Consider the following 9,865-nt stretch of genomic DNA (forward strand, 5'->3'; position numbering starts at 1 on the left):
CTCTGAAGTTTAACCACTCATTCCCCAGCACGGCGAGCACTCGTATCCTCCGGAGCACTCACTATAGAAACCTGCCCGCCAGGATGCTGATGAAAAAAGGTCTAAAAACAAGAGTGCCGCCCAGTTGATGTAACAGCATCTTGGAGTGTGAGAAGGGGCCATCAGATTTTCTCATAAATGGAAAGACAGCTAGTAAAGCGGTTGGCATGTGTCTTTGTGGCAGGGGGCTGTCACACATAGTTGAAACTATAGGCCCTCCTGCTGCTGAGCTGCATGTTAAAGCCTTCTTACCCAGACCTCCCAGCTCCTGGCTAAAAACCTCTTTATTTCACATGAAAGAAATGCTGGGAGGTTTCTCACTCACTCTATCCTTCCCGTACCCCCATCAACACTGCATTTGTAGTTGTGTAGTTGTTTTCCTTTTCTCTATTCTCAAGCATGCATAAAAACTTCTTATGTGACATATTGCCTTCATTCTTCTTTTTTTTTTATCCCTTTTTTCCATTTAAAAAAAATATTTATATTTTTCAAAGCTGCCATTTTACCCAGTGTTGTTATTATGTAAAAACTTAAAATTAACTTAAAATGATGATTAAAAATACTATTACTATTAAAATGTTTTCAGTAATTTAAATAAAGCTAGAATATAAGAAACAATTTGTAAGAATTTGAAATTTGAAGTAATAAAATTACTTAAACTAAAACTGAAATAAAAATAAATGATAAGAAAAACAATAAATAAAAATAATGAATAAGAAAAATATTAAGAAAATTAAATAAACTAATAAAAACACACTTAACAAATTACTGTAACTTGGGATTGTATATAACAAATATTGTTGGCTCTTTGACAAATTGCTTTTGTTTCTCTTTAGTAAGACGCTTTGGATAAAAGTGTAAATGTAAACTAAAATGAAAATGAAACTGAAAAAAACTTGGTTTATTTAAATATTAATAAATACTACAATAGTCAGGGGTGCACATAAGCTTTTCAGTCTGGTTCTCATAAGAGCACCTGGAGATTTGGTTTAGTCCTCACACTGCACATAATGTGACCCATTTAATATAACTATAAAAAATAAATTAATAATTGTAATAATAATAATATTATAGCACTTTAGTTCGTTTTTTTTTATAAAATAATAAACTAAATAATAAAATGTTATATCAATTATATTTTTAAATAAAAAGTGAGTATTAAATAAAAATACAATTATTTTATACTACACTTAAAAATAAAATGCTAATATTTACTTTTTTAATATGAATTTTCATCATTTTCAAAACTAAAATCAGCAAGCTTTTATTTTGGTGGGTTGCCGGCATGCGCTGCTGGGTTTAGCGCTGCCAACTGAAGCACGTCAGTAAATGAAATATCACAGTTATGAATTGTGTTTTAATAGCCTATATATATATATATATATTGCATAGCCTAGATTTATGCTTTCAGTTTAAATGGAAATCTTACAGTATTACAGTTAGTCGATCTAAAAAGGTGATTGTGCATTAAAAGTCTGTCTAACATGTCGGTTTCGTAAACGAGTGCTCTGAACTTATTTACAAAGCACATTTTTTAATTTTGGTCATGCATACCACTTACGTGCACCCCTGACAAAAGTATATAACTGGGTTTACCATACACAAAATGTGGTTTTAATGTCTCTCACATTTTTTTCATCACATCAGCTGACTCTTTTCTTTTTCTCTCTCTTTTAGGCATATGAATGGGCACTAGAGGGCATGCGTCATTTGGCGTGTGTTAGTATGGAGGAATGTGGCATGTCTGACAAGTGTCAGAGCGTGATCACGTGTCTGGAGACCTATCGCAGTCAGCACCCCCCGATCCCCGACGCACACTTCCAGGAGATGAAGGACCTCGCTGGGGAGCTGAAGAGTGAGCAGGGACTCAAGCAGTGGAAGTTTGCCTGGTCCAAGTGTCAGGAGACCAAGCAGATGTTTGAGAAGAAGCTGGAGATGGCCCTGCGCACCCGCCGCGAGAGCGGCTCCAAATCAGCGAGGGGTGACTCCTCTCGCCGGAACTCGGACCGTAGCGCTAAACCTCAGGAGCGTAGCAGTAGCATCTCCTTCTCATGTCGGAAAGCGTTCGGTGGAGGCTGGGGCAGGGACAGACTTTCCTCACATTCCAGCATGTCCTCCACTCCTAGCAGTCCTTCAGGCATTCGCATGGACGCCCGTGACACTGTCCGAACCCCCACAGGAAGTCCATATAGCATTGAGCACAGCACGCCTGTCAGATCCCACAGGCTAACACGAAGCATCTCTACAGACGAGTCTCCGCAGCGGCCACAAGTGGAGGGGCAGGCATGTGCAACAAGCCCAAGCCTCACTTCTATAGAACCAAACCGCAGGGTTTTGCGGAAGACCCAGAGCTTTGATACGGCCGGTAGCGAGTCTGTGTCACGGTATGGGACCTGTCAGAGAACTTTGAGTGAGCCTGCACGGAGAGGAAACACAGGGGTGTTCATTAAGGGTCTGGAGGTGAGCAGCACTGAAGTGATCGATCGGCCGTACAGCCCGCGACTGCCGCCCATGCATGGATGGTCTTCTGTTGATTCACACCGCAGCGGGAGTCCTGCACCAGAAACATGCAGCAAGGGCAGGTGGGTACATTTATACAAGTGCTAACCCACACTCACTTGCTGTAACATAAACACAATCAACCAGGGAGGTCTGCAGGCCATTGACTGAAGCATGCTTCAGCTTAATACCACTTAGGCCCTGTCCCAAATGGCATCCTAAACCCTCGTGGTCTTCCTCTGAGTCCGCACTTTCGTGACGTAATGCCGCTTTGACTGTCGGGTAGAAGTCTGCTGCGGAGCTCGCCCCAATGTGGGCTCAGCAGAAGTGCGGATAGAGGGCGCATAACGGCCACAAAGGGGGCGCTCGCGAGCACCCTTCTGAACGCTAAAATGACGAATGGGACACCCTACGGTCTCGTGGACTTAACGGACACGTGCACGTGGCGGCCATTGTAAGTCCATAAGACCGCAAGTGCACATGAATTGTTCCATTTGGGACAGGGCCTTACTATATATCCACCACTTTATGATAGCTGTGTGACAAAACACACACTCACACTGGAAAAATGTGTTCTTGTAATAGAATATGAGCAACAATGCTACCAAAAACACAGACAAATATATTAAGCCTGGCACACAGTGTTTTTGCAAGACAAGAACACATTCAAAGGTTTTCAAACTGAGCTCCGGGAACCCCTTAGGGGGTGCTAAAGTGTCCATGGAAGAGCAAAACAAAACGAAAAAAAAAAAACTCTCAGGCAACAAGAGAATATTCTGAGCAAAGCAAAATTTATTGTAGCTGTAAATAATTACATATAAATAATTATAGCAGCTGTAAATAATAAATTACATAAATAATAAATACTTATTCAAACATACTATGTAAATAATTATATTATTATTCTAAATGAATTATATAATTAATAATGTAATTATTTTAATTATGAATATATTAATTTATATTGCATAATAATGTTGAATTGGATTGGAAATATTATCTTTGTTAGTAAATCTAACAGTACAGAAAATTGTCTAGATATTTTTAACTGTATTTCAATGACGATATTAAAGTCAGTTATTTATTTTTGTAAACAACATGTCGTTAATGTATAAAATCATACTTTTTTTTACACATTACTAATGGGCCTCTATACATGAAAATGTACAGTGTAGCTTAGTCTTTTGCAAAACGTTGAAAATCTAAATGCTGAAAACACCTTTATATCTGTACTCACAGCAAACTGCTCAAAATTGAACACACACACACACAAGACATCCAGGGAAAAAAAGTTTTCCAGCTAAAAACCATATACAGACTAAATCATGTTCGTGATGTGTGCATAAAGGAACTCAATATGTCTCATATTAAACGGTCACAGCCCCATAATCCTCTGAATCTCCATGGATGTCTTTTCCAGCTGTGGGTCCCTCTGGTCACCCCTTAACCCCCTTGGGAAACAGGCCTGAGATACAGATCACTTTCCCAGGTGGGCGCTGGTCCTCTGGGCTTTGAAGTGGTGGGGAGCCTGTTTGTGTTCTGCTCCTCCACAAAGAAGAGATGGATGGAGTTAGCTGTTTATATAGACGTCTTAAGGAGGTCCTTACATCTGTGTGTCTTCCTTTCAAAACACATTAGTCAGCTTTATTCTCTGAGATTACAGTACAGAGGTGATGTTGACACAGTTTTTCAGACAGAAATAACTAAAAACATGCTGTTCGGCTCTGTGTGGTCCAGTTATTGCAAATATTTAAGGCTAATGAAAATATTCTGATAAGAATCCAGTTTAAGATTAATGTAAATGCTAAAACATCACCTTGTTTTTCTCAATACTGGACATACACACCATGTTCAGCTGTGTGGTGAGAAGGTAAAAGTGCTGTAAGTAATGTAAAGTAATGTATGTAAGACAGTCAGACAATAGGTGCTCTATGCTTGTCATTTACTTTAAGCATTCAGGTTTGCTGTGATCAGGGTTTTATGAAGTGGTCAAAAAGATCTGGGCAGTCAAGTGTTAAACTTTGTGTTTTAAAACTACTGAGTATAAAAAGAATGCCATGGGAACGGTCACAGTGAGCCATCCAGTCTGAGTTAGAGATTATGGACTCTCACAACTGATTGGCTTGAGTGTTTCAGGGAGAAAGCATATGACATCCTGGAGAGACGTGTGAAAACACCTGTCCTTTATGGTTACACAGTCTGAAAAAGCTGTTAGGGCACACATACTGATGTCACACTGACATACACTACCATTAAAAGGTTTGGGTCAGTTTTTTTATGTTTTTGAAAGATGTCTCCTATGAAAGCTGAATATTCAGCAGCACCCATTACTCCAGTCTTTCTTGTCACATGATTCTTCCAAAAGAATTCTAATTTGCTGATTTGGAACTCAAGAAGCATATAACACAGTGCCTTTGCGCTTTGGGCGTCACGAGTTCCAGTTCCGGTTTGCGGACCTTTCCAGATCCCGTCCCCCTTCTCTCTTCCATTTCGCTTCCTGTCCTCCCTGCACTGTCCAGTCAAATTAAAGGCAAAAATACCAAAAATAAAATCTCTCTCCCACTTCGCTTCCTTTCCTCTCTAGACTGTCCAATCAAATTAAAGGCAAAAACACCAAAAATAAAATCTTAAAAAATAGAAACACGTCTTATCAGTGTTAAAAAAACAATTGTGCTGCTTAATGTTTTTGTGACAAAAGTATGCATTTGAAGTATGTTAATTGTCCACTCTCACTGTCTTTCAGTAAACTACGCCACATCGTAGATGAGATGGTAACAACGGAGCGGGAATATGTGCGTTCTCTGCGGTACATCATTGACAACTATTTCCCTGAGATGGAGCGCGCTGACCTGCCACAGGACCTGCGGGGAAAGCGCAGCGTCATCTTCGGAAACCTGGAGAAGCTGGTGGACTTCCACAGCCAGTATTTCCTGAAAGAGCTTGAGAGCTGCTGCAATCACCCACTACGCGTCAGCCACTGCTTCCTACGACATGTAAGAGAGTTCCTTCAGTCACAGTCTTTTCACAGTAACTAGCCCCAAACGCATTGAGGGTGGCCTAGATGTTTACATATATAAGCACTCTTTTAAGGTAAGCACCTAAAGGACATCTGAAGTTTAGAAGGACAGAAAAAAACACTGTACTTTTACTAGTACACTCACATTCTTGTCCTATGTTAATATCAGAGAAGGTTTTAGTTTTAAGATCTGAGCATCAGTTTGGTCTCCTGTAACCCGTAATAACAATAAGATGCCATGAGCCCTCAATATTGATTGAGATGATATGTGAATATCCTCTTTACTCTGTCATTGTCTTTGTAGACAGCTGATGTGGGTATGACAGAGACGTCGGGTGAGAACGCTCTGAGGTTTGAGGTCTGGTTCAGGAGGAGAAGTTCAAAGAACCAGACCTACATTCTCCAAGCCAGCACTGCCGAGATCAAACACGCCTGGACCTGCGACATTGCACGGATACTGTGGCAGCAGGCCACACGGAATAAAGGTGGGAAAGAAAAAACTGAAGCGGTTGAGCTTTAATAAGTTGTTTGAATTTGTTTTGTTCAGCATACTGAACATGAGAGGATAATTGCAGATAATATTTCCTGTCTCATACCATCTTAGCATATCTAAAAAAAAAAATTCTAGCATTTCATCTGTAAAGGCCTCAGGCAGATTGGAAGCTATTTAAAACACTTTCGAGTCACACCAGTGTTGTGTTTCTACAGTTTGATATGAGTGTGAGAAAATGATGCAAATCCAATGCTTTGTTCAACCTGTATTTGCATAAATTTACTCAATCCCTAAGAAAATTCTTTTTACACTTTATATGTGCTTTATGCTACTTAATTCTTCAAATTCATCATTAAACTTAATCAACAGTTATTGGAGTGTCAACTAGGCCTATATAGTTATTGACGCCAGGTTATTTATAATATTATCATTTGTGTAGTATTAACGCGATATCAATATTTCATTTTTTAAATGTGTTATCTTCAGTACTATTGCAACTTCTGATATATGGCAGCGTTTTTAAACATGTTTCTGTGTGTGTATGCAGAAATTCGAATGCAGGAGATGGTCTCTATGGGGGTGGGCAATAAACCCTTCCTGGACATTAAACCCAGTGATGCTGCTATCAACGACAGAGCCATTGACTACATTATGAAAGGCAGAGGTGAGCTTGTTTAACATGACAAACTCATCAGAATAACTTGCTTGATTTTTTATTTTTTTAACTCTGACCAGAATAATATTTTGATTATGATTCTATGGGTTGATTTTACTCTTTCTTCTGTTACAGGGGCCAGGACGAGAGCCTCCATTGCTGTCTCGCTTTTTGACCACTCAAACCCATTCAAACGAGCTGCAGTAAATGCTCCCGTTAGTGGCCCCCCAGTGTCCAGTGGCCCCTCCTCTTCCACGCTGCTGGGCCCATTGAATCTGCATATGTACAGCAGCCAAAGCCTGTTAGCAGGGGAGAGACCTCTCATCAGCCCCTGCATCGAGGAAGACGAGCTGGAGCACGAGACAAGCAGTCAACCGTCTATGAGTATGTATCATAACATCTGAAAGTGTTAAACATTTCCTCAGAAGCCATGTATATAACAGAATGTTGATCTTTGACTTGTGTTTGTAGCTACAGAGAGTTCGGGTTCGTCGTCTCACTGTCTGTCAGGTAGTGGCTCGAGCGGGTCAGACAGCGGATGTGTGTCGAGTCACCTTCCCGAGGCTTTGTCCGAGGAGCCCAGCTCACCGTGTGACTCCTCCTGTTACTCCTCCATCACCTCTCCCACCCAGGAGAAACCCTGCTTTAACAGCCAGTACATCTCAGCGGTTAGTATAGCGTGTGTCTGTTTCAGATGGCACATCTTCAGGCCCGTGCCAACATCAAATGACCAATCGGTGTCACTGAGGCTACATCCACATTCATCCGGATGAATTTGAAAACACATTTCACACATCATTTCACTATTTCTATACCTCTTGGCCTTTTACCCACTCTGAGATCCAGCAAAAACTGAGATTTTTGAAGATGCGCTTACAAGTGGATACATATGAAAACACAGTTTTCCTGTTGTAGTGTGGGCTGTGAAAACAGCAGTATTCGAAAGTGACGTTGCATGTTTGGCCTATTGTTTTACTGGCAATTTAAAGTAATGGTCGACCGATAAATCGGCTGATATTTGGCATTTTTCAAATATCAGCATTGGCCGATACGTTTTTCTGTTTGGCTGATATGTTCGAGACATTTATTTTGATGGTGCGCCAGACTATATATATATAATTTTATCACCCTGCTCTCTAAGATATCGGCATTGGCTGTCAAAAAAACAATAACCAATACTGGTGCAACCTGGACACACCAATGAGTTGCTAATAAAATGATAGTGCCAGAATAGTGTGAGAACTTTATTATGTTTGTCTCTGTGTACCATCAGAGAATGTTTTAAAACAGAAACACCATTTTCAAATATATCCGGATAAATGTGGACATAGCCTGATGCAGAAACATGTCATAACACCCATGCTTATGCCAGCACTAATAAACACATTCACTGATCACCTGATGATTAAATCAGAGCCTCCCCTTTAACCTGTGATAACACCTGCGCCCATCTCCTTCTCGTCACAGGGGGAAGCTCAGGTGATTGGTCCCTCTACTATAGTGTGAGCTCAGTAACCACTGCTGCAGTAAGTCTGGCTTTCGCTCCATGACATCGCACTTCCATAGCTATGTGCATTAAAACTCATCTCAGCTCAGATATTATTCATGCTTAAACTGGTGCTTTTACACGTGCTTGTATGTAATGCAAGTTATTCTGTCCTCCTTCATCCTTTAGGTTTAAGACCTGTCTGCTTCAGATTGTGAAGACAACGTTGCCACACCGAAGAGGAGTACAGAGCTAGTATTTATTGTTCCCACTGAGTGCCAGCCAATCTCATGCAGAGTTTAAAAAGCGCTCAAAATAGCACTGTTTCTCTTTTTCTTTTTAAGCCACTTTTAGCTTCAATAGCTTTTATATAATTTTCAAAATGATCTATAAAACTGAATAAATATTCTTGTATTTATCTTCTTTTCAAATGTTAAGATACAGTAGTGTTCTCAGCTGTATTATTAACTGTAAATACTGTAGTAGTGTACAATACACTTCTGAACTGTTGCGGTTATTCAGTTCCCACTTTTTTTGTTGTTGTTGTTGTTGCCCATTTTGCTGCAGACTTCAGCTGGTTTGATTTTGAAAAAAAAATGCCTTAATGTTAAAAGGTATGGCTAGATTTCTAAGCATCAGTACACTAAAGATGTTAAGCAATGTTTAAAGCATTTGTTGTAGAGTTTCTGTTCTTTCTAGTGTTTCCATAGTTTGTGGACCTGTAGTCAGTCAATATGCTGTATGATAGCTGGCCTGATCCAGAATCAGAGAGCATTCATTCAAATCATACGACTGACCTCAGGTCAGCACTGCTGCCTGTTTGGAGATGGTGAGAGTTTTCATTTCAGTTCTCTTATTTACATTATTAACTATAACAAAATACAACATGTAAATTGTAAATAGTTGCACCAGTGGTGCTTTGAGGACATAGCGTTTAGGAAGTAATGTTTATACATGTATTAACCAGTCAACATGGGAATCACTCAAGTGCCATTCTTTGTTGCCAACCCAAATTTGAAGTGTAAAATCAAAAGATAATAGTAATTAAAAAAGCGTTGCAAGTTCCACTTCAAGCTGAAGCATGAGTATGTACTCAAGTGTTTTATTTTCCATCTTAACAAGTTCACACAGAAGTAATAAAGACTGGATTGCTTTGTACCGGTAAAGAAAGTGTGTTTTATTTATTGTCTTTAATCATTTATGATTGGCATAAAGTAGAAGCACATATCCCACAAACCCTGCGGGCTGGTATTCAATTTCTGCACACTGACTGAGCTAAGGAACAGATTCATTGTTACTAATGATGTTATTGTGCCTTGGGGCACAAGCAGTGTGTAGTTTAAATGCACATTCAAATACATGTAAACAAGCAGTGAGAAATGATGTTCGGTTCAGTTTACTGTACCGTTTTAGCCTGAGGAACATTGTCATCAATAGCTTATTCACACTATTTGTGAATGGCTTGTGGAAAGCAACTGTTCTTCATTGGCCATGCTTTTTTATAATTATATATAAGATAAGCAACAGACACGTAATGAGTTTAAACAGGAAATACTGTGTCTTTGCCTATGAAACTATAGTTACCTTTGAACCACATTTTCTTTTTGCTGCTTTATTTCTCTACATAAATTAGATCCACAGTAGCATGGTTTGTCTGTAACGGGAAGGAAGGTGAAA

At 39.7% G+C, this 9,865-nt stretch overlaps 1 protein-coding gene across 1 annotated transcript in view; it reads left to right on the forward strand.

Annotated features, from left to right (window-relative positions):
* LOC107740484 (uncharacterized) overlaps positions 1-9,461 on the forward strand; it is a 59,830-nt gene extending 50,369 nt beyond the window's left edge. The window contains exons 14-22 of the mRNA XM_016552941.1: positions 1,717-2,621; positions 5,282-5,539; positions 5,574-5,628; positions 5,859-6,039; positions 6,595-6,711; positions 6,838-7,086; positions 7,174-7,370; positions 8,170-8,228; positions 8,378-9,461. Of these exons, the coding sequence (XP_016408427.1) occupies positions 1,717-2,621; positions 5,282-5,539; positions 5,574-5,628; positions 5,859-6,039; positions 6,595-6,711; positions 6,838-7,086; positions 7,174-7,370; positions 8,170-8,208 (2,001 nt within the window). The 3' untranslated portion in view covers positions 8,209-8,228; positions 8,378-9,461. The remainder of the gene's footprint in view (positions 1-1,716; positions 2,622-5,281; positions 5,540-5,573; positions 5,629-5,858; positions 6,040-6,594; positions 6,712-6,837; positions 7,087-7,173; positions 7,371-8,169; positions 8,229-8,377) is intronic.
* Positions 9,462-9,865: the final 404 nt, after the last annotated feature.

Source organism: Sinocyclocheilus rhinocerous, unplaced genomic scaffold, assembly GCF_001515625.1.
Source record: "Sinocyclocheilus rhinocerous isolate Xijiao unplaced genomic scaffold, SAMN03320098_v1.1 scaffold225, whole genome shotgun sequence".
In the NCBI taxonomy this organism is placed as follows: domain Eukaryota; kingdom Metazoa; phylum Chordata; class Actinopteri; order Cypriniformes; family Cyprinidae; genus Sinocyclocheilus; species Sinocyclocheilus rhinocerous.